The following is a 25,877-nucleotide window of genomic DNA, read 5'->3' on the forward strand; positions in this document are numbered from 1 at the left end:
CAACTGTGCACCACAGAGATTTAGCATTTTCTGGAATGCAGGTTATTGCCAGATGATAAAAATATTAGACTTTGATGCTGATACAGACCTGGATTCATGATTTTCTGAAAAATTTAATCTCGCAAAGATCGGGCAGTGTATTGACCTTGTGAGAAACTGAGTTTTGTAATTCTAGTTTGTTTTTTACGATGTAAACATATATTATATACATACATATTATGTATTATACATACATAATATGTATGAAGTGCTCATGAACAGTATTATACATACATATATATGTATTATACAACATAATATGTATGAATAACACATACGTTTTTCTGTCTAAACTTTGATCACCTTCTCCTGTCCGACGGGGGGCGGTAATGAGCCCTTTCCCTCTTGCAGCAATGACAGCAAAGCAGTCTAACGTCGAGAGGCGCTTCCTGGTTACAGTGAGGCTAAGCTAAGGGCTAGTTCGTTCCTCCTGGGGTGTTGTTGTGCCTCCTCCGCCCAGCAGGTCTCCTCCTCATCGTTTTTCCGGTGACTCCAGTTAGTGACAGTCAGACGTGCAGGTCACTTGTAAACGCTCGTTCACCGGGATGTCTTTCCTGGAGAAGCCATCCCCCGGTAAACCGCTGCTGGACGACACGGTCCCCCTGACGGCGGTGATCGAAGCCAGCCAGAACCTGCAATCCCACACGGTGAGTGTTAACTGGAAATAAACATCATTTAGCTGGTAAGTGCAGCACCAGAGGATTTAGCTGTTAACGCCTTAATCGGTGCTTTCATTGTGGGCGAACAAACTGATGCCTGTTAAAAAACAAGTTTTATTTTAAAGGGGGGCGTTTCAGCCTTTACGCTGCGTCACCAGTTCCATTATCGGACACAGTTGTAGAAGCTTAATTAGAAGTCACTTTCTACTAATGCTGTTTTATTACTTTAACTGCAGGTCAGTGTACAGTGTTATCGTTCTTGAAGACAGTCTCCCTCTGTCTTGGTCATATTTAGATTTGTCGAGTCGGACGGACAGGCAGGCAGCTGACCCGGGCTGTCACAGATTAGGCAATTTCCTGAAAGCTTTTCTCGAGTCAGCAAAGACGAGCATCCGATAGTATAACTCTAAATCCCGATAATCTTTTTGTATTAGCTTTATATATTATAATCATAGTGATACATTCACGCCGCATTTAACAAATGGGCGTTTAAAAAGTGAGTCTTGCATCACCTCCAACATTTACTCGGATCCACTGCTTCTTGCAGAATTTGGGATTTCATTGAATTGTGTTTCCTTCTGTAATTTACTGATGCCGAATTGCATAAATTGTTAATATAGCTGTGTGTTTTGTCTGTCAAAATAAACAAATATGAATAGGTATTTTTAAAGGAAGTTGGCGAGCAGAGTTGCCAACAAGGTCACATTAACGATCAGCGTCACGTACACTTAACAGTTTGAACTCTTGTTTACAGTATATTAACAAAACCCTTGCCTGGTTATAACGTCGTATTAATGTTCGCATGACAAATTACATTGTGTCCGATATTGAACACATGTGACGTGGTTGTTGTTGACGGTCAGGTGTGATCAGCTGAGCTAGCCACTTAGCTTTGCATCTCCAAAACCACCATAATATCACTAAATACCCAGGATGGAAAATGTATATAAATGTTCCATACATTTAAACACCAGTTAAGCAACTATGAACATTTTGTCAATAACGGGAAATCAATTAATGCATTGAACTGCTGTGCTGTTAAAATGTACTGAACTGAATTGTACTAACTCCTATCCCCAGACACCACGATATAATTAAATATAAATAAAATGTAAGTCACAATACAATATTATCACGATATTGCAACATACAGACTATAATACAGACAAAATCACACATTGTTACATATAGCTCTAGTGAGAGTGATCACTTTATGTTTATTTAGTTTAATGTTATTTGTAACATTAGTTAATAAAATGATATGCTAAAAAAACAATTGATAGCCCAGATTCAACCTGAATTAAAATTTAAAAGGTCACATAAATAAGGTGGAGCTTAACATTCAAAATCCTAAAAACAGGCAATTCATTCATTCATTCATTCATTCATTAATGAAACTGTGGTGATTTAATCTGGGTTTTCCCTTTCTCAATTTGGGAGATCAGATTTTCTCAGACTGTATAATCTAAATAGCTAAGTAAAATGAGATCTGGGATTTCTGCAGAACTGAAACTCAGTTTGGAGCTTGTAATGACTAAATTAATGTAGCAGCATATTTGATTATATGATATCGATGAAAAAGTTGTATTTAAAAGATCGTTACTGCATCCCATTTGATAACATTCCTGGTTTTAACAACCCCCACATGTCAAAGACTGGTGCTGGTTAGAGAAAGATCGATATAAGCTTGGCAAGAAGTGATGTCAGTACTTCAGCTGTTAAAAATTATGGGTCTTGTGTGTTGGTGAAGCTGCTCTGCTCACATGAATGGATGCTGGATTACAGTGTGTGCAGGGATTAGATGACGGTTATAGGTCTAAGATCAGACAGTTATTAGAAAATGAAAGGGAAAGGAAGCACACCTGAAATTAAATTCCTCTGATTGAGGTGGAACTTGGCCTTGGTGCCACCCTTAAACAACCAAACTTGTTTTACTTTATAGATGCTAATAGATTACTTGTGACTGTTCCTGGTAGTTTGAATGAATTGGGCCCAGTTGCAGTTATTTATCTGTCTGTGTATTCCTAATGTAAACACTAATGAAACATCATTGTCTTTATTTCAATTGAAATTAATATATAGATAAATAAATCATCTTCACAGTATTAATTTTCTGGTATTTCACAACTTTATTTGTCTCAAGGGAAGCTTTTTTTTCTCAAACTGTATTTTCTCGACAGTATTATTGCAATCTTTTGAAATAACTAATTTGTTTGGTGTTTTATTTTTGTTTGGTTTTGACTTAATCGATGGGAAATTAAAACCTCCATTTTTATGGATTTCTTTCATGAAACTGTCAATTTCATGTCATGTACCAAGACCTTTTTCATCTGTTAAATGTGTTTTTTATTTTATTCTTACTATTTTCTTTTCATAACAATAAAGCCTGTGGAACAGACCAACCAGTTGTTTATTGTTATTTCTTTTCCATTTTTTTTGTCATTATGGCATTATTTATTTTGAATAGCAAGAACTATTTAAATGGCCTTGTCCTCTGTGTCTCTCAGGAGTACATCATCAGAGTCCAAAGGGGCGTGTCTGCAGACAACAGCTGGCAGGTAAATAACTAATCACAACAGACGTGTTGGTGTGTTGTTTTCAGGCATATTCGTCATCGTCATGGTTATACAAACATTTAAAATGTTAAAATGTGTGGACCTTGGATGTCACTATGGGTTGCAATAAGCTGTTTGTGCCAGTCTTTTACAGGGATATACTTGATGTTGATAAATTAATAAATCTGATGGATAATATCTGTGTAATGTTGAGAACCCAGAGAGCTACTAACTGGACAAAATAGATAATTTAGACCTGAAATTAGAGATAAATAGCTTTGTATTCCTTACGTACAGTGTATGATTTTGTTTACTTTATGTTGATCCCTGCTTTCAAGTAAGTGAAAGTGTACCTAAAGATGTCCGATTTACAAAGATGTGTGAGGAGATGAACTGACAAATTTCAGTCCTTTTGTCTGTGACTCACAGTGGCATATACTGTGCGTGTGTTGCAGGTGGTTCGCCGCTACAGTGACTTTGATGTTCTCAACAGCAGCCTGATGGTGAGTTTAAACTGTTTCTCACAAACATCAAGTGCTTTGATGACATTTATGTGATTGTACATTTTGGGATCCTTTATAATGGACCTGAAAACTGCAGCTATTTTTAGTTTTTTTCCCCCCCCAGCTCCACTAGTGCTCATGCAGATGTGTCCTTGGGCAAGACACTTAACCCAATGTTGCTGCTGACAGCTGTGCCGGCAGTGTGTGAATGGGTATGAAAGATGAGTGTTGGGAAATGTGCTACACATTGATGTGCTGTATGAAAGTCTAAGTGAATGGGTGAATGGCAAAAACTGTAGTGTAAATCAGCTTTGAGTGGTCATCAAGACTAGAAAAGCGCTATATAAATACAAAACCATTTACCATTTTATTTAGATAACAATTTGTGTGAATTTTTTGTTTTTGTTTCAGTGGATTTTTTATTGTCTTCAATTATAATAATAAAGTAATAAAATTATGTATTATAAGTATCCTTTTTTGTATCATTAATACACTAGTATAGGAAATGTTTGCATTATACTAAGGCTTTTAAAAGGTGGCAGTCTGCTTTAGAGCATGTACAAGCAGCAAATTGGTACCTAGTGTATAAAAACTGCAGTCTGATAACAAGTCTAGAAATCTCATGATCTACGTTTACACACTAACTGACACACACAACAGCCTTATCTTGTTCCTTTGTGTTTGGGAATGATGTCAGATTACAACACACTGGGGCTTTGCGGTTGTTTCGTCAGAGGCCTTGGCTGTGATCATATCTGCACTGTGTAGATTTTAAAGTTGCACTGCATGGTCACAAAAAGCTTCACCTCTTGGCTAGAATCTGCTCTAAAAGCTTCTGTGCACCGATTCAGCACATCCCCTTGTGGAGATGTGACTCATCTTGTGATTAATTATTAGCCATGATGCTCTTGAGGATGACAGCATTGGTTCAGTCAGTCCACTGCTTCGTTCCATATTGCCTCTATGAATAGCCATTACATTTGGCACAGATGGTGCTCAGAGTAGGTCTGGGAAATAATTAATTGAGAATAAAATCAAAATATTATTTCAAAAATAATAAAGGTTCAGTTATATCCATCAAAGCCTCATGATATCGAGCTATATATTATATAGTCCCATTGGCATTGGCTGAAACAGTGTTATGTTCACACTTAACACATAGTTAACCATTGATTAGTCAAATGTACTAATGCAGTAAGGAAAGGAAAACATCTTTATTTGTCATTATACAACAACAACAACTGGTATTGCACAACGAAATGTCAAGGTCAGATGGAGGGTTGATCAGAGCCGCTGCGACTGAGTGCGGCGCCACAAGGGACCAACCTGACCGAATGTAACTAACATTCTAACACGTTTTGATGGTGGGAGGAAACCGGAGAGCCCGGGGCAAACCCGCGCAGACATGGGAAGAACATGCAAACTGCACACAGAAAGGTCCCACACCAGGAATTGAACCCAGCACTTTCTTGCTGTGAGGCAACAGTACTAACCACTGCGCAACCATGCCGCAGTACAAGTTTTATTATTTGACAGTTGTAATGTCAAACGGTCCCTCATAATTGTGGACGTCAGTCACTTGTGAGCAGAGGCTGTAAATAAACACTTCTTTATTTCGTTGGCGTAAGCTGGTGTAAAAACATTGACAGCAGTGATATGGAATCAAGATCAGTTCAGTTCAAGATTTACCCAGCGAGTCAAATTGATTTGCGATAGATTTTTAATCTAGTGCATTGCACCAGCCTGGAGCTGATCTGAGGGTTTGTTTTGTTCTGGATGTGACTTGTCTTATGTTCAGAGCACATCGTTCCTGTAAAACAGGATGTTGGCAGTTTTTCTGCTGAGGTTTTGTCTGCTCATTTCCTGTCCGGCTCACACACCAGTCCTGACCTCTCATCAGCCCCATATCTTAAAGTATTTATTTTTTGGCCTGTTTGTTTTTTTAGATGGTGAGAATGGGTGAGAGGGTAGAACAAGGGCACACACTAAATGATACGACTGCTACTCAAAGTGTATCAGTCCATGTGGTTTGCTGTCTGTTTGTGTGTTTCTTTCTTTCTTTTTTGAATTTGAGTTTTACTCTTTAGTTGAAACACACAAAAAACATCAGTGTTTCAGAATTAATTTAGTTGTGTGTAGATCAAAGTTTGACCAGTTCCTCTCTCTTTCTGTTCAGGTTTGTGGCATCAGTCTCCCTCTTCCTCCTAAGAAGCTGATTGGAAACATGGACAGGGAGTTCATAGCAGAGAGGCAGAGAGGACTGCAGGCCTATCTGGACTCCATTACCCAGCATCCACTGCTTTCCAGCTCCCTGACTGTCAAGAAGTTCCTGGACCCCAACAACTATTGTGCCAACTACACAGGTTCTTTCCCTCATTATCATTCTTTTCTATTAGAAAAAGTATATTATATACTGTATATTACTACATATACCAGTGATTATGGGCATTTTATTGTCTACTGTGAAAAGCAAATATTGTATAAATTGTATTGTTATTATATTATATTACATTACATTACATTACATTACATTACATTACATTACATTATAATTCTTCTTTTCTGTCAAAATTTTAAAGGCTCTTAAAGATGTTGCAACACTTCTTTCTTCATGTCAGATACAATAAATTTCTTTCTTGGTCCTTAATACATTTGAAAACAAAATGGGATTCTTTCATTACATTCATATCAATCATAATTCAATACAATGTACGTAATATTTTCCTCGCTGTATAATCACCGTTGTGATATGAGTTGTCATTTAAGTGAGCTCCTTGTAGCAACTAGTTAATCTGTTCCTTTTTTAAAATATGATATATGGAAATGGAAGTTATGGAATCCTAAACCAAGAGGTTTTTTTTCCTCTTTCTTTCAGAGATCGCCCTGCAGCAGGTCTCCATGTACTTCAGGTCAAACCTGAAGTGGGAGGTGCTTGAGCCACTCAGAGACATTGGTAAGAACTTGAGTGACGTTCACTTACATGGGAAATATACTGCATGTCGTTCTTATGTTAAATCCTCATTCATACTTTGTAGTGTTCATATGTCCTTATACATTCATTATCATAATAATAATAATAACAACACATTTTATTTGTAGGGCACTTTATATTCTAAAACAGTGCTACAGAAGCAAGGAGTTTAAAAAAACAACAACAATCAAAGTAGCAAGAAACAAATTTAACATTAGTGATAGTGACTGTTTAATCAAATCAAAGAAACCAGTCCGTCTTTCAGTCCCTCTGGCCTCAAACTGGGATGGTATTCACATGCCAGCTGAAACAGATGTATAATCTAATGGTTAGAGTACATGTAAACACACTGATTGATGTTTGTGTGGTGTTGTGAAACCTGCAGATAATCTGTCAAACCTTCATCCTGCTGCTGTGGTCTATTTTTTACTTCTGGACCAATAGAATTATCTGGCTTGTTCTGGTCAATTTTCAGCAGAATCCTGAAATAGCTTTACAGAGACACATAGAGTTATGTTGGCCACTTATGCAATAGAATGCAGTGTATCTTAATAACTTAAATACGTTTTATTAAATATTTCACATTCCAATCAATGATTGCCTCTCTTTGGCTAAAGTAACATGCTCTCTATTTCTCAGGCTGGAGGATAAGGAAGAAATATTTTTTAATCAAGAATAAAGAACAGCCCAAAGAGAGGTATCTGCTGAGCTGGGTGAGTACAATACAATGAAAGGTGGTTAGATCAGATTAGAGAGAAACTTTATTAATCCCTTTGGGATGTTAGTGCCGCAGTGTTCAGTCTGTGTTGTGTGGATGATGGACACTTCCTCTCTGTCCTTACTCCTCTGTCTTTTCCCACCGATTGAGGAGAAAGAGAACACATTTGAAACATAGTTATGCATATTGATGTCAAACAAGTCATCATTGCAGAACAGAGCATTCAAAGGAAACTCTTTTTTGTCCTTATTTGTCTTGTGGAATTCATTAGATTTTTTATAATATATGTTTTATTTATATATATATATTGAGCCAAAAATGTTTGACACTTATCACTTTCTTCCAAGAGCTTTTTTTTCTCAAAACTTAATTTTTTTTGTCAGTTTGTCATATCAAATATCATTTGATCACAAACATCAAATAGAAGCAGAAAAAATAATTCAAACATTCGGATTAAAGTGTGATCAGGTGACTTTGATTTATTTATGCTGAGTATGTCTGTTGAACTAAAAATAGATTTGAATGAATTCCTTTAGAACTGTGTCTGGATTAAACCGGATGTACTGGAGAATATTTCTCAACGCATTGTAATTGTGTGTTGCTCAAGCTTTTGTAATATAAATTTGAGGAAAACATTTACGTGATCACATTTCAATTCCTCTCCAAACATGAAAACATGTCCTTTAAAGCTCTTTGAAGTGTAGTCCTCAGATCTATGTATGTGTTTGTAGGTGGACCTGGGTCCTGATAAATTTCTGTCGGACAAAGACCTGCAGTCAGCCATGAAGCTGTTTACCAACCTCTCTGTACGTAAACACTGGCTTTATATGTGCAATAGTATCATTTGTTGTGGCTTCATTTGTTTGGCATAACATTATCTCCTTTAAATTATGTTGATTTTACTATGAATGTTAATAGCGAGTAAACTCCTCTTCCTCTGTAGACACCGTATCTCTGTCCGCTGTTGTTCTCCAGCACCAGTGAGTCTTCAGCTCTGCTCATCCGGCCGTTCAGTGAGAAAGGCTCTCTGAGAGACCACATCTGTAAGGTAAACTGCACACGTGTGTTTGTGTTGGATGACTGAAAAACAACCATTTCCACAGCACACACAACTTACGACAGTAACTCAAATGCACATAGATTAATCTGTGTGAAAGGGTGAATTTGATTTCTATTAGTATCATTTCACTCAAGACGTGTTTTTGGTGGTGAGATGTATCTGCATTCATGAAAGTAGTTCCAGTAAAACTCTGTTCACTTCTACTTTTCTTCAGGCAAAGCCCAGAGAGAGTTACCTGAAGAAGTACTGTAACCCAAAGAAGAGTCAGGGTCTTGAACTGCCGCAGATCAAACTGTATGGCCGTCAGATCCTGGAGGTACACACACGCACACTTACACAAAAATTGGTTCTAAATGTCAAATGACTAAGAATTAGTGATATCTAATGGTGAGATTTCTGACTGTAACAGTCACAGGACTCCTCCGCCACTCCTTTCATGTCAGAAAATTATAGTGGCTTTTGAATACCATAAAGGATGTTGTTCTGTTTCATTGATGTAGTCAGTTTTAAACTGGAAATGTGTTACTTATGGGTTGTGTATTGAATTTCTACAAATAAACTGTACTAGATACAACACACTGGACCTTATCGGGCTCTTTAGGCTTTTTCGTGTGTTTATGTGTGCAGGGTCTAAAGCTCCTCCATGAAGCAAGTGTCTTTTTTGGTCACCTGCATGCATCCAATGTCATTGTGGACAATGGCGTGTGTCAACTGATGGACGTGGAAAATGGCATGCTGGGAGTTCCCTCTGTGTTACGACCCAGCTTCACCCAGCTCAGGAAGATCAATGTATGTAAACTCTGTCCAAACTCAATTTAAGTAGTTTGTGTTTGTTTGTCAGCATGAACATGTATGATACAGAAAACATGTGTTTCTACCTGCAGACCACAGAAAGCATCGACGTCTTCTGCTTTGGACACATACTATTCGAGATGACATATGGTCGACCGCCAGACAGTGTTCCTGTTGATCAATACCCCCCTGTCCCCTACACAACTGTGGGTGCGTTCATGCACACCAACACACTTCAAACATGCACAAATCCTGTCACAAAGCCTCTTTCGCACATGTTTAGCTGAATCTATTTGTGCTCTGTTGATTTTCTGTTTTGTGTTCAGTGTCTGTGCTGCAGTCCATTCTGTCCACAGAAGCCTGTAAGAGTGGGATGCCCACAGTGTCGCAGCTCATTCAGACACCGTAAGTTCACAGATGATGTGTCCTCAGAGGAACATTGAAGTATACATTTACAGACACAACAACACATTTGATGTTGTCAAGTGTGTTCTAGCAGCAAAACTCAAAATCACATCTGCCTTACATTGGCTTAATCTCAAACTTTGTTCATTTCACAGTGGTCTTTTATCATTACTAAAGCTCAAATTATATTTTGTATATCTTCATAATTGTGTTGAATGCTCAAGTTGCAATGAAGCATATAGACTGGGACATAGGTGGACTGATCGTATGTGTGCATGTATATACAGTAATTGTTTTGTGATTATTATGCCGGTGTCAAAGACATAATAAATACTGTCTTTAAAACTACTACTAGTCAACAAAAAAACAGTAATCACTCAGTGGTATCATGCAATCAGTTTCCTGGATTGTGTTTTGCAGGCTGTTCAGCGATGTCAAGCTCCAACAGTCAGATAAACTCCAAATAAAGGTGAGTGGCTCAGTGTGATATTATTTGACCATACTGATATGCTGGTGTTTATAAGGCAACAAAAATGAAACAGATGTAAAAAAAAAAAAAGAAGGAATGTCTGAACGTGTTTAATTTTCTAGGTTCCCAGTAGGCTGAAGGAGGCCTTGAAGACAGCAAAGGAGAGCCTTGAAAAAAGGCTTCAGGAGGAGCAGAGAGTAGTGCGTCTCATTTACCATCTTTGAATTCATTTTTTAACTTTCCCTGTTTTATACCATTAAACGGCTTGACTAAAAAACTTTGGGTCATGTCCCGTCTGCAAGGTTACATCAACAGTGACTTTCTAGATAAGGAGGACCTAATGTTGACTCAGTCAGGAATTTTAGCCGTCTCAGATGCAGGAAAAGACAGATGCAGAAAACATTGCAACATTGTGTTTCCACACCAAGTGGTGACATGAATGTGGAATGAGCTCTGCATGAACTGAAGGAAGATAATTAAATAATAACTAAAAGTTTATGTTGAATTGTTCATTGTGGAAAAGTATACCACTTACAGACAAATGTGAGGAGACAAAGAATGTGCACAATTGCCCTAAAAACTTGCATTATATAAAATGAGTGTATAGTTTCGAGTACTTATGTTAATGCAAATTGTTTTGGTTATTTTGAAGGTCACTTATTTCCTATAGTCTAAATGGTTTCTTATATTCTAATGATGTTAGTCAAGTAAAGTAGTGTCTTAGTTTTGCTCTCAATTAAAAAAAATATTGCACCTTTCACCCTGTAACTTGTAACTTATGAATGTAAATATGAAGTGTGTTATTTGTATGGAGGGTAACACTATGTATGAATGTTTGATTGAAGCTACATCAGCACAGAAGGCTAACCAGAGCTCAGTCTCACCACGGCTCAGAGGAAGAGAGGAAGAGGAGGAAGATTCTGGCGAGGAAGGTGGGCAACACACACAACCTCTATGACTAAGATCGTTGTTTTGACAAGGCATTTAGATTTACTATATACTGTGTATACTAGTTCATGTCTCCTCTGTACTCTTGACAGTCTTCACCAGTTTATCTTGGAATAATGACAAAACCTTGTTCAGAAAGACTGAAAATTGATAGTGAGAGATTTGGGTTCACATAGAACCAATGAATGAATGAATGAATAAATATCTTTATTTTGGTTGCATTCATATAAAAAGCAAACATTTAACTCAATTACCAATAACCAAAAAGTAATAAGCTCAAGGTTGTGGCTTATTTTTTATTTTTGCTTATCCTGTACGATACAAGGAAAAACCAAGAAATCAGAAATGGAGAGAAAATACATAGAACGTTGCACTTACAATTATAGTACTAGACTTTCAATTTGGTTTGTAAACTGTAATTATTTTACATTTTACATATTTACATTTTTTGAACCCCAAAAGAGTTAACTCAACAAGTGAACAAGATATTAAAAGGTCTTCAGGCAACAGGAAATTAGATTGTGTGTCTGAAATAATGTTTTGCTTATGTCTTTGCAGAAGTCAAGACAGTCAGCTTATGAAAATGAAGAAGACGCCTCAATCAGAAACAACAATAATTCTGGTAGGTCTATTGTAGCTGTTATGCAGCAAGATTTATTTAAAATGAACTCTCACTCATGGTAATATTGCTCCATAGAGCAATGATTATCAAGTTTTTATTAATCTTTTGGACAAATATCTGTATTAAGGTAGTGATTGTGATTGAATTCTGCTTTTGTTTGAACCTTCAGGCTCTGGAGCCAGTTCCCCTCCCACATGCCCATCTTCACCCACCCCCCCATCCACCACAGGTATTCCTTTCCGTCTTTCTTTCTTTCTGTGTATTTCTGTCTCTCTGTCTTTGTAACTGTCTGTCTGTCTGTCTGTCTGTCTGTCTGTCTGTTCTTTGATCTGCCCTTTAAACTGTCAGTTGTCCGTATGTCTGACTTAATGTCTGTCTATCTATTTAACTGTCTGTCTGTCCTCCCATGTGTTTGTTGTACCATTTGTCTCTCTTCCTCCTCTCCCACCGATCTGTCTGTCTCTCTCTCTGTGTTTAGGAAACTATCGTAAAGACTGGCAAGAAAACTAATCCATGGTGTGAAAACGTACTTAGACACTGATCTGAAATCAAATTGCATTCTTTCATCTAAAATTTGCTTGTGTGTTCATGAAATCATTGACTAAATCTGCCTGTCTGTCTCTTCACCGTTTCTCTCATCATGACAGGTGTAGTCTCTTTTGCAGCAGCAGTTTGTCTTACTGATGTTGTTATGTCTGTAGGTAGTTGAATGAAGGATGGGAAACGGAGATAAGATTTTCTATTTTAAAGTGTGTCTGCTGGCAGTATTCTCTTTTTCTTACCATCAAAAAAAATGCCATGGGCTGAGAGTACAAATGTGACAGTTTCCTTCCCTGGTATTATTGTCTCCTCCTTATTCCCTTTCTTTTCTCCTTTAATACTGGTGTAAATGCTAATTGGTCCACGAAACAGATAACTGTCATTTGTGTCTCTCTCTTCCTCCTCTGCTGTCTCCACTGTAGAGCATGCTCCATTCTGACCATGTCACTGGGTAAAGTAAAAGATTTAAGTCAATAATAATGTTGACAAAGGCCTCTGGTGGTTTTTAAAGCTGTTGTACACCCAGGCTCCAGGTCACGAAGGCCTGCTTTTATTAGTATATCATATAAAAACAAGGACACAATGGAACTGGGTGTATGAACATCTTTACTAAAACCTCACAATCTGCAATGATTTCCAAACATCAGACATCAGTCCTGCTCCTCCCTGATTCAGACCTCTTGTTCTCATTGGAGATTGTGATCTGTCACTTCTGTCTCTGTGTGGTGTCAGTCAGTAGATATTAGCATGTCTGTTTATCTGTGTCTTTTGTCTATCTGTTGGTATTTTATTTGTTTGGGGTGGGATGTCTCTATAAAGACATGTCAAATATTCAGTTTTGAATCAGAAAACATAGAAGTACTTCTTTCAAATACTGCAGTCTGTGAAATATCAATCTCTTTTGTACACATAGGTTATCTAACTGTGGACATGACTCCAGAGTCATTATATTACTTTAAAAACAGAAAGGCTCTAATCTTGGCAGATATTAGTCGTCCTGTATTTGTTAAATTATAAAAAAAACACACTGAATATGTGTTTTAACCTGCTGACTGTCTTCTGTCTCCAGGTTTGGATACCATCTATTAGAGTGATGGTAGATTTTAAATATGTAGCTGATAATTTACTGTGTTGTCAGAGAGGAGATGAGTCTGCGGTCTCCAGTCACTGCTTTTGGCCTCAGCTTCTTATTTGGGCCCACTGAGATTTTTTTTCTTTTCTGCTTGCAATTCCTGGGTTTTATTCAGTTTTCAATGCAAAATGGCACAGCCGAAAGAGATGCACCAGGTTCATGTTCAAACCACCATCAGTTCACTCTTCGTCAACAGGAATCTGCATTCACATCAGTCCAAAATGTGTGGATGATGTTGAGGTGAAGTTAGATGTTATTGGATTTTGGATCACTTTTATATTTCTTCTGCTCAGTGACTGATACTGAGGCTCATGGTTTTCTGTAGTATTTAGAGCTATTAGAGAGTCAGAAAACACAACACATTTTAATGACTACAGTGCTGTGCAAAAGTGTTAGGGACATACAAACAGGAATTGTTTTTATTTATCAGTTAACTTCAAAGCAAATTAAATCTAAATCAAATCAATATTTGCTGTGACCACCACTTGGGTTTAGAAAAGCTCAAGTTATTCTAGTTTCATACAGTTTACGTGGTGTTTGGCAGGAGAGTTGTTCTGAATGGTCTTCTTTGGGTTTAGTTGTTGTGTCATATGTGCATTTTTATTAAATTCCAGACTGAGATCAGGGCTCTGTGGGTATCAGACCCTCTGTTAAAAGACACATGGCTCTTCTTGTCTCTTAAAGTAGATATTTATGACTCTGGCTGTATGGGCTGCACAATGAATCACCAAATAATTGAATCAGAGATATTTAAATAGAAAGACAATGCAATTATTTGATGAAAATGAAATATGTGGCCATTATGGTGATATTCTGCACTGGTGCAAAAATTCACTGACACAAACATCTTCGCGAAAATGATAAAAATGCAAAAATTATCAGTCATAGAAATTTTGAGCTATATTGCAACATCTGTCAAAACAATCACAGCGTGATTTTTTCCCCCCATCATATCATGCTGCTCTAGTTGTCATGGTGCAGTAAGCCCCTGTGTATGGTATTGTGTGATGATAAAAAAACACTTCTGCACAGTACTGTACATTATTAAATGCAAATGCACTGAACTTCTTGACTCCCATGTTCTTAAATGTGGTTGGGAATCGAACCTCTTGGTACTTGGTACTGACCAAATGTTTTCTGTAGTGTTAAAAACTGTTGAGTATAGAAACTATAGAGTGAGTTGAACTGATGTTGGATTGGGTTCGGCCTGGACACTGATCTACAGGTGCTGGTTTCACAAAGATAAACTGTGAGAAACAGTGTTACTCCAAATCTGGGAAATCGACACTTAATAATTCCCCCTTTATAAAGGGCTCATGGGTTATAACTAATAGTTTTACAATGGTTAATATATTTAATAAAAGCTAATATGTGGGTTTCCGTATTGTCAAAAAAGCATAAACCTGTCCTTTATCTATCTTATTGTTATCCTTTAACTAACATAAAGACTTCTTCATTGAATTTCACAACTTTTTATTCATGTAAACTGGAGCTTATAATGGCTTATAAATCATCTATAAACATTATGTATTAACCAATACGTAATTGAGCTATTAGTTCAAATCCTTTGTTAAGGTGCCTTATTAAAAGTGGTACAAAACTAGTGTCTATGACCGTAAATGTTTTGGTAATGTGGTGCAGCTTACTGCACTGATATTAAATCTCTCTGCTGGGTGATTGTCTTGAATTTATGGTCAGAGTTGATAAATACTTACCTGCGGTGAAAATGTTAGGAGACAAAATAGGAAAGGGCACACAATTCCTGCCCTCTGCAAGTTTGAGATTTGAGAACTGAAAGGGGCTACGGAGATAAATGTAGTGACAAATTAATTAATAATTAACTCCAGACTAATAGAAGTGTAAAACTAAGACCAGCATGAATCCAAAACATCTTTGTGCAACCAACCCCCTGAGAACACTGCGAGTTACCAGTTGCTATTCTCTCATTCAATCCTTTCATTTTTTTCTCCATAATCCAGGAGCCCAGACTGCTCCCCCTCCTCCCCCTCCTCCTCCTCCTCCTCCTCCTCCCTCCTACGTTGGACTCCTCATCTTGTCCTCCTCCTCCTCTGTCCTCCTGTGATGGAGCAGGGGGAGGTCGTTCCGCCCTGCTGAGCTCCATCCAGACCTTCAGTAAAGGTAAACTGAAGAAGGCAGAGACCACCAACCGCAGCAGACCTGTCCCCTGACCCCGCCCACTGCCACAATTATTCCTTGACCTGGAAAACATCATTACAGCGACATGACGACCCAGTGGTTCTGTATTGTAGTCTGGTTCATGTCATTGTTCCCTGAGATGTGAAAGTGAATGAAAGTACCATTTTAGTTTGTATCAAAGTTTCTGCTTTTACCTGTTTTTAATTTTTAAAATCCATTGCTGTGGGTAGAAAGAACAGAGGGCAGGCAGTCAGGAAGTGGTTGCCTCAGTCTGCTGTTTCAAAAACCCTTGACAATCCTTGGCACCTGAAGCTCTCTCTCATTTATATTATTTGGTTATATAAAAGTGCACAGTTGATTGTCCTGGGAACTCTGTGGATATTTGATCCCACTGGATGACAAACTTGAATTCCTGCATCCAATACTCATTATGACGTTGTGCTGCAGCAGCAGAGAAAGTGGCCCAAACTCCTGCTTTTCCTCTTTTGAAACCTTTGACATGTAGCATGGACTCGGCTGCTCTGTCACTTCAGATGAAGAACACCTTCAGAAAAAACACTGAAGACGCTGCACTGCTAAAACGCCATCAACTCACTTCCGTATGGAACTAGGCCCCAAATCCACTCTGTGAATATTGATCTTAGAAAACACATACATGTATTGCTCTGGAAACAAGTTCAAAAATCTTAAAGAACATGTACATTTATTTTTTAGGAGTAAGACTGAATATGAAGTGTACTTGTTGCCGCTAGTTTCATTCTAGACAATCACTTCTGCTGTGGGTTTTGTTTGGTCTGAACTACCACTCGGGGGTTGTAGCGGTTTTTCAGCTCAGTAAGCAAATGGCAACCTGACTGGTCAACTTTTTCCGACCAAATGTGCAAGAGCCAATAGCTTGGCATGTAGCAAAATTAACAGCAGCGCATTTTCTTACAAAAGAGTCAATCACAACTACCAATGGTAATGTATGCATCTTTCCGTCTATTTATGCACTTTTAATTTAGTCTTAAAACCTTGAGTGAAAATTGGAGAAAGAAAAGTTGTGGTCATCCCTTCAAATATTTTACCCCAAACCCTGTCTGACTAAACAGTGGAATCACTCTCTATAAAGAGAGATGCACAGATTTCTCAAATCTTTATGTTCAGTTTTGTTGAGGTTTGGCTGCTAAACATGGTGTATGTGGCTCCCAATGAATCTTCTTTGGAAATAATCATGTTGCTCTGTGTAATGTCAAACTTGTGAGGCTTCTTCAGGCTTCTGTCCCAGAACAAAGCTCACACCTGTGATTGTACTCAAGGTCTGAATGAATCTGAATCCTGTGATCCTGTGGCATCATTAACAATACACCTGACATCACTGCTGATCATCTTCAGTTCATTTCTCTGAAAAGTTACTTACTGCAGCAGAGAGAGGGTCCATCACAATTGACTTTGTGAGCAGTAGTTTGTCAACATTATAGTTGTGTGGTAGTTTATTGTTGCTCGCAAGGGCTGTCCTCAAATTTGCCCCAACATTCGAGATTAGACACCTGCTTCTCTTTATCATGCGATGCCTGAACTGAAAAATTAAAGTTTCACACTTTTCATAGAAATGACCTGCATTCATCAGCTGCGTTGAACAAACTATGTCAGTCATGCCTTTACCAGAGAACATGTAACAAAGAAATTCTTGTTATTTTGTCTGAAAAACAATCAAACTAACAAAACATTAGTCACTAACACTTTAAACACTTTTGCCTCAACAGAAATGTGCATGATGTCCATTCATGGGTTAAATTCAGTTGCCTGTGTTTGTGATTCATGATCGTTTTGTTTTGATTTTGTTTTAAATCTGTTGTGTTTTAAAGTCATTGCTAACGCTTTTATTTTATTGTGCCATATGGATTCCTGTGCCTATAGAAATCTATAACGTCAAATGTCTTTATGTTTGACGCTCTGGTAAAAATTTCTACACTTAGCACATACAATGTCATTATGTGTTTTGATTTGGAGTTAATTTATTGCCATTTACACCATAAAATGTCATGAAAAAAATGAGAAATGAGAAATGATTAGTTTACAGTCAAATCTAGTTTGCCAAGCTCAATCCAAAGATCATGACTATGACATTTTTGTGTAGATTAATTAAACAAGAAATATTTAGATGTTGACTATATTGTCACTGTGGAAAGCCATGTTTTTTTCAGTTAAACTAAGCTTTCAGTTGTCTTTTTAATGAGGCAAGAGAAAACTTTCATGTCCCCAGCTGTTCCTGTTTGGTCACTGTCGTAAAGACCCAGCAGTAGCAAAACACCAGTGTTGTGTCACAATAAGCACCTCTGTGTGAAAAACATGATCACTATTCTCGTCATTGTTTTGGATACAGAATAACACAATTCCTTGGTATTGCCTTGTCTAAGTGGCCAAGAGAAGAACACTGCGTCAGCAAAGCCCACAGGAGACTGAAGTGGATGTTGCCACTTTTCTCAATTTTAACATCCTAATGACAAGTTTAAACAAAATCATTGACTATTTCAGTCCTCATTTCCCCAGCTCTACATTCAGCCCTGTCACTTGTAATTACCTGACATGCATACAGTGTGTGAAAGTATTAGCCTGTGACAGAGCTGGAGTGTTTGTTGTGACTCTTGAGCGCGGGTGAATCCTGCAGCCTGAAAACTTTTGAGCACTTGTATTGAATCACAACTCTGTGCTGGGACTATTTGTTTTCATTATTCTGTGCAATCCCGTCCAACTGAGAGGATGGTTATTAAGTTTAAGTTTCATTCTGGCTCTTTATGTTTATGAGTTTTTAAATACACTAACCCATACCATTTGAGGTTTTGGAAAATAATTTAACCAAAAGAGTGTATGACCATGTAAGGTATGGCAGAGCACATATTTGTATGTATGAATATAATAAAATATGTATAATAACAATTTAAGTAAAATTGAACTGTAGTGTTTATTTATTTATTTGTTTGTCTCGTGGGTTAGTTCTTCCATAATGACTGTGCAGTCGAGTAGTGATGTGTCGGTCGCGAACGAGCTGGATCAAAGAGTCGGTTCCCTTCTGCGAGGCGTTTTTTTTAAAGTTGGTGAGCTGAGCCAAATGATCTCACTCACTAAAAAGAACCGGAATTCCCATCGTTGCAGTCGGGCTGTCCTTGGCCTTTTTTTTCTTGTTCTAGTTTCCCACGCCTCCGTGTTCAGTGAGCCATTGTGATTGGCTTTGTGTTATGACGCCAACCGAGCGACACGTAAACCGCAGTGCTGATTGGTCGAAATCTAGTGACCTCGGTCGGGAACTCTTCCTTCCTTCCGGCAGAGGACAGGGTGAAGATGGCGACGTCCCTGAAGTGCTTTCTCCGCGCAGGAAAGGTGTGGGAATATTCAAAAACAGTTCTTATGTCTTTTTTTCGGCGCGGTTCTATAAGATGTTTGATCATTAAAGTGGTTGTCTGTCTTTTTGCAGAATGTCGTGTCGGTTCTTCGACCGCGGGGATTCCATAGCAGCGCTCCAGCGGCTGTGCAGGTCAGTTAGCAGCTAACAGGCAGCTAATGTCACTGCTAGCAAACGCTCCAACAGTTTTCTTGTTTTTGTGTTGTTTCAATTTCAGACACATAACAGTATTAGATGTGTTATTTAATGTGGCTGGTTGTTCATCTATTTCTTATGCTGTAAGAGAATATTCTTTCTGTTGTGATGACCTGTGATTGTCTAGTTATGTGATCAAACGTCTATACCTGTCATCATTTTTCTTTTGACACAACTGTTAACAGATATTTTTCACTACTTAATCTTCAAAACTTTTGCTGCATGTAAATATAGAGAACTGTCCCGAGGTGGTTTTAGACCAAGGGAGCAGTGTTTATGTCTTTGTGCTGTGCATGCTCAGTTTAAATGGGAATATGTTCTGGTTTCTTTGCTCCATATAACGAAGAAATCATTACATCTGAATAATTTTGGTTTTGGTTTGAGAATAAAATAAGACATTTGACCTTGACAGATTAATCGATTATGAAAATAATTGTTAGTTGCAGCCCTAGTACAGTACATTGCTTGCAATATGTATAATGTGCATGTTGATTTTGCGATGAAGGTGACATGACCCATCAAAACCTGAGAGTTCGTTTGTTCTCTCTGAAGAATACAGTTGCTGATGGAAAGAAAGAAAACATATCATGATGGAGATTTTCAGATTCTGAAAACTTTATTCATCTCAGAAGGACAACTCAATTTCTACAGTCCACCTAGCCGACTTACATTCACATACATCCACAATAAAGATAAACAACCAGGATCACAGATTAAGAACAATAATGTCAAAAAAGAAAAAGAAATGAGTAATAAATATTGTCAGATACCCCAATATTTAAAATTCTGACCAACCTCGGCGCACATCGGTTTAATAATATTATGCCTAACAGTTTGTCTTGCTCAGAGATTGTAAGTAGCGCTACCCCAACAGCATTAGTGAGAATTCACCATGAAGGACATGATCATGATATTGTTTAAAGTCTTCCAGACTGAATTGAGGTCATTCAAGCATGTACCAATTATTATGGAGCAGATTTGACCACAGTATTCAGACAGTATCTGTCTTTAATTGTTGTTGAACCAGCAAATGAATGAGAAGATCAGAGGGCTCTCAATATATGACTGATACACAGTACACAGGGTGGGTTTTGAAAAACCAAAATAATTCATCCACTGGATTAATTTACCTCGAGCTGGAATGTTCATAACTGGTCTCTAAAGCATGATTTAATGACTTAACGATTATCTTCTGTATAAGTACATTTTGCTCAAAGTGGAATTAAGATATTGATGTATATATGAATAAAATTGTACATATAAAGCAGCAGAATTTGTAACCAGCCTTACAGATAAATGGGCAGACCTCACAAACACAATGGCTTAGTGGCATGAAAAAGAAGTGTGGGTGACCGCTGTCCTGCTGTCATCAGGTGACTGTCCGTGATGCCCTTAACCAGGCGATGGATGAGGAGCTGGAGAGGGACGAGCGGGTCTACCTGTTGGGTGAAGAGGTGGCTCAATATGATGGAGCCTATAAGGTGAGTCTTAGTGATGGATTCGTCTCTTGAAGACAATCTGATGTGTGACTCTTGCAAAATTGAGTTGAAATCTCATATAATTAACATATATTAACATATAATTTTCTCAGTTTTAAATTCACCTCCTTTTTAAAAAGGCCTCATAGTTCTGCTGGCCCGCTGTAGACAATGTGATGTTGTTGAGATTGAGACAGGTGCACACAGTAAGCTGTTTGACCATGATGAAGAGATCCAGTGTGGTCAGTGCAGACGAGAGGCAAATGTTGTGCATCCATCAGTTTTCTGCCACTATTATGATCTCAGTTCATATACAATTACCTTTACCTAAGTATATTAATATCACTCTTTGCAACTGTAACTATAAACAGAAATGTGATATTATATGTATATAAATAATTATAGGCTCTAAAGTATCTATTGTTTCCCCCTCTTGTGGAAAAAGGTAGAAAGTGTCATTCTCAATTAAGTAAAAATTTATTTAAAAGTCTTAAATTGCATGTGTTTGTGTGTGTAGGTGAGCAGAGGTCTGTGGAAGAAATATGGAGACAAACGGATCGTTGACACTCCAATCTCAGAGGTGAGACACAAAGGTTTCGTGTGAAGTAATTTTTTCCAGTTTTTTTTAGTTTTTAATGAAAACACTGGAGACACAAGAATTTTTTCCAGCTGATTAACACACTCTCCATCTCTCCAGATGGGCTTTACCGGCATTGCAGTGGGATCTGCCATGGTGAGTACATTCCCATGGTAGTAACACATGTGGATCAGTTGGGGAAACTTCTCACTAGACAAATAAAACCGTGTATTAATGCATACAATAACATTATTATGAGAGTTTGAATAGACTGTTTTGGGGGAGAAATTGTTTTCCCTTTCTTATAGTATTCCAAAATATCACAACATCATCACTCCTGTATTGGGATATAGTAAATGGTATCACCAGATTCTTACAAATTCACAGGCATAGATGCATTTTATCATAGAAATGCTAATTATTATTTAGATTAAAATGAATGATGGCCCGTTACTTTATAGTAACCTTGAATTCAGTCTTCTGTGGAACATTTTTTATCAGAACTTTCTTTCCCAGTAGCTGTCACTCATTAATCTCTTGACCCCGTAGGCTGGCCTGAGACCCATCTGTGAGTTCATGACCTTTAACTTCTCAATGCAAGCCATTGACCAGGTCATCAACTCTGCAGCCAAGACCTACTACATGTCAGCGGGTCTGCAGACGGTGCCCATCGTCTTCAGAGGACCCAACGGATCATCAGCAGGTGTCGCTGCACAGCACTCACAGTGCTTCGCTGCATGGTGCGTTCTCTTATCACTTGATACTGTTCCTGTTTGTACCGACGGTTAACTCACTGTCAGACAACGTCAGAAAAACTTGTCTCTCAGTTCAAATTCAGCTGTCACAGCAACATAGAGACACACTGAGAGGCATAAGAAACTATAAATTGGTGGTGACATAATGAATTGGGTATATAATATGTCTCACGAGTGTTCAGTTTTGTTCAGTTCTACCCTGACCACATCCGCTACTTGTTCTCCTGTTGTCCTCTCAGTAAACGTAAATCCAAAATCTCTTCCTCATCAATTATATGAACAACCTCATCATATTATTTTTAGTATCATTATGTTTTCATATATGAATTGTCATGTGGAGAATAAAGCGGTAGAAGGTGAGTGAGTGTAATACAATTATATAATAGTCCACTTACAGTACATTATGATATAATTTCAATATAATAAAGGTTCAGTGTACACCGATGAGGCATAACCTTATGTCCACTACGTCATAATGACAATGTTATGCCTTATCGGTGTATAATTATGTAATTCATCTAATATAAAAACAAAGCATAGCACAGATGCACTGAAGATACAAAACAGGCTAACAGCACCAATCAGTGTGTGATTTAACTGAGACGACTGAAACTGTTCAATGGAATATAAGTCAAACGATGCACAACAATTATCAAAAGTGTCTATAAAGGTGCTTATCCACGATACAGTTCTAGCACAACTCGGCTCTACTGTTGCTTTTTCATTACACCTTTCTGCAGTTTTGTCAGTTGCACGTCTCTTCACCACATCACAAAGATTTTCTACTATACTGTGATCTGGTGACTGGGAAGTAAAGTTCATTGACCTCAACCACGTCTATAAACTCAGTCTGAGGGGACTTTTATCCTGTAAAAGTAGGAGGTGTTTGTAGCTCACAGTAGAGGGGGTTGCACTGGTATGATTTGTTGTCTCTGTCCGCAGGTACGCTCACTGTCCAGGTCTGAAAGTCGTCAGTCCCTGGAACGCAGAAGATGCCAGAGGTCTCCTTAAAGCAGCCATCAGAGACGACAACCCTGGTGAGGCATTGGTCTTCTCTCGACAGCATGACCACCCCCCAGTTGCTTTCCATACATTTTTTTAATTTTCTTTCACTTTTCCATAGTTTTGTGTGCATGGACAAAAGCTTCATGTTCATTCAGAAAGAAACTTAATTCCTATCAAGATGTGCAGTTTGTCACTCATCATTCTGATCGGTGTTCATGTAAACAGTTATTCCTGATCAGAACTTGTTTGAGTTATCACATCTGCTCCTGCGCTCTTCCTGTGTTTACTGGGACTGCTCAGCCTGTAGCTTCATTACAGACAACAGAGGAAACAAAGGTCTCCATTGAAGAACATGATGATGATGATGGTCATTTTTGGGGAATATTTTTAGACATAGGCCTTTTCGCTTTTGTCATTTAAATATTTTGACCACATGAATGATATTTGTCACTGGATGTGCGAATGTTAAGAGATTGAAAAAACTCTTGCAGCAGCTCGGTTCATAGCCACTGCAGGACGTCCTGTGTTTGCTGAAACATTTTTACACCATCTCTGACCTGATCCTGACACTTTTGTAGCTTTCAAGGGAAAGTTATTGTTGCCGTAGATTGTTGCCATTTAACAACTGTCAGCCTAAAATACGTGACGTGTCTTAAGTGAGAATTTTTATTTCACTGTTTTTACTGAACCTGCCGTGTGTGTGTGTGTTTTACAGTGGTGTTCCTGGAGAACGAGCTGATGTATGGCGTTGCCTTCGAGATGTCAGAGGAGTCACAGTCCAAAGACTTTACCATTCCCATCGGCAAGGCCAAGATCGAGAGACAAGGTGAGGCTGACGCAGAAGTTGGACAAATAAGACATTCCCGTTTAATGTTTATGATGTGTCGTCATCACATGACCAATAAAGTGCTTCGAGTCAGGATGGTGAAATAAATGATGGGATTTTCAATTTAAATGTTTTTAAAGCAGATAGAAAAAATGTCTTGGAAATAAATCATGTTTGCATTTACAACAGTGATTAATAAACTACATAAACTACATTTTGATGTATGACACATAGAAACTGCGTTATTTCAGATTAAAAACACAGCAGAGAATAGCATTCATGCAATATATCCACACACAGGGACAATTAATACGACATGTTAACATGACCCCTGCTCTTAGGAAAAGTGTCTGTGTACTTAACCAGCGTCATGCTACTGCTGCGTCCTCTTAACAGTCACCCAGAGGAATCGCTATGGACATGAAAGTTGTTTGTTGCCTCTTTTAAAATATAGAAAATATATGGAATGAAGATGATTTACATAATGAAACAAAGTATGGCTCCTTTTGTTTGCTGTTGAACATAAACATCATGAAATATGGGGTGTAAAGTGGTTCGACTGACCTTTTATTCAAGACATTTTGTTGCACCATTGTCTTCTGTTTACTGTTTATCTCCATATGTTTACTGTACCTAATATTCCCACAGCAGTAACCAATGGAAACACGTTTTCTCTTTATTGCACATGCAAACCGCTTCAATATTGCTAAGCTTTTCTTTTCTTCTTCTCCTGTGTTCCAGGGAATCACGTCACTCTGGTTTCTCACTCTCGATGCGTTGGTCACTGTCTGGACGCTGCTGCTGTCCTCGCCAAGGAGGGAATCGAGTGTGAGGTAGAGAAACGCTCCTGTTGTCACCTGAGGCAACCTGTAACCTGTCTTCAGCCATTAAGTGATGTCTGTCTGTCTATCTGTCTGTGCATCAGGTGATCAACCTGCGATCCATCCGTCCCATGGATGTGGAGAGCATTGAGACTAGCGTGATGAAGACTAACCACCTGGTGACGGTGGAAGGTGGATGGCCTCAGTTTGGTGTCGGGTCTGAGATCTGCGCCAAGATCATGGAAGGTGAGGACTTACACATTAGCTCTTTGCGAATCTGGTTGGACATCTTTCAATTCAACCACTGGATGATTAATAATTACCTGCTCTCTTCTTAAAATCATCACTGAGTTCTCAGTGACTTGTTAAATCAGGCTGCACTGTTCACATTTAATGGTGGTAGCATGTTATTAAGGCCGCAACTAACGATTATTTTCATAATCTCAATTAATCGAATAATTGTTTGGTCCATAACATGTCAGAAAATGTTGATCAGTCCCATGATGTTCTCAAAGGAATGATTCACTTTCAGAAAGGTCAAACTTTGAAAAGCCTTTTAATTGAGCACAGTGCCTTCATTAACATCTCCCGTGTGTGCTTGTAGGTCCGGCCTTCAACTACCTGGACGCTCCAGTCACCAGGGTGACAGGCGTCGACATCCCCATGCCTTACGCCAAAATCCTGGAGGACAACAGTGTGCCGCAGATCAAAGATATCATCTTCTCTATCAAAAAGACCCTCAACGTCTGAGACGCACCGACGCAACGTCAGGACAGCCCACCTCAATCCTCTTTGTCTCGTTCGCACACACAGTGGTGAAATATTTAAACTTTGTGTAAATACAGCCAAACACTGTCTTTTAAAAATGCTCCAGACTAAGACGTTCCCTCTCTTGAAATGCGCATAGCTGTTCAACCATAGCCCAGAGCCGCAGACACAGTTTGGTCAGGTTTGGTTTTCACTAAACTAATGACTTATCAAACCTGTCTGTGGCTTTGGTTGCTCTAAAAGTTACTCTATCCTGTAGATTTTTTTCATATCACTCATTTTTGTGATGTTCAGTGGGCATAGAAATGTCATGATTTAAACAGTTAGTGGATCCGAGAGCTGCTGGGTAACATTTTTTTTTTTTATTTAACTCCCTCAACCTTCAGATTAACTTTGTTTAAATTTGAACTTTCTTTATTGAAAACAACTGAAATGTGTCTGAAAAAGCAAGGGTCAAGCAGTGTCAAATATCAAGTATTTATTTGTGTGTATCTGTGTGT

General features: G+C 38.3%; 2 protein-coding genes across 2 annotated transcripts; both read left to right on the forward strand.

Annotated features, from left to right (window-relative positions):
• Window positions 1–315: 315 nt before the first annotated feature.
• pxk (PX domain containing serine/threonine kinase) lies at window positions 316–18,494 on the forward strand. Its single transcript, XM_044024059.1, is given in 19 exon segments — window positions 316–686; window positions 3,206–3,256; window positions 3,709–3,756; window positions 5,933–6,119; window positions 6,632–6,709; window positions 7,367–7,440; window positions 8,177–8,251; window positions 8,389–8,493; window positions 8,720–8,821; window positions 9,133–9,294; window positions 9,390–9,507; window positions 9,624–9,702; window positions 10,123–10,171; window positions 10,294–10,371; window positions 11,017–11,103; window positions 11,678–11,741; window positions 11,911–11,970; window positions 15,393–15,448; window positions 15,450–18,494. Coding segments are annotated over 19 exon segments (1,728 nt in total). The 5' UTR covers window positions 316–584; the 3' UTR covers window positions 15,603–18,494.
• Window positions 18,495–18,844: 350 nt separating this feature from the next.
• On the forward strand, window positions 18,845–25,877 carry pdhb (pyruvate dehydrogenase E1 subunit beta). Its single transcript, XM_044025040.1, has 11 exons — window positions 18,845–18,930; window positions 19,025–19,084; window positions 20,521–20,628; window positions 21,143–21,205; window positions 21,323–21,358; window positions 21,752–21,942; window positions 22,900–22,994; window positions 23,678–23,788; window positions 24,530–24,621; window positions 24,714–24,855; window positions 25,214–25,877. Exons 1-11 carry the CDS (start codon window positions 18,892–18,894, stop codon window positions 25,357–25,359), a joined length of 1,083 nt encoding a protein of 360 aa, XP_043880975.1. The 5' UTR covers window positions 18,845–18,891; the 3' UTR covers window positions 25,360–25,877.

The sequence above is a fragment of the Solea senegalensis genome, linkage group LG4 (assembly GCF_019176455.1).
Source record: "Solea senegalensis isolate Sse05_10M linkage group LG4, IFAPA_SoseM_1, whole genome shotgun sequence".
Lineage (NCBI taxonomy): Eukaryota > Metazoa > Chordata > Actinopteri > Pleuronectiformes > Soleidae > Solea > Solea senegalensis.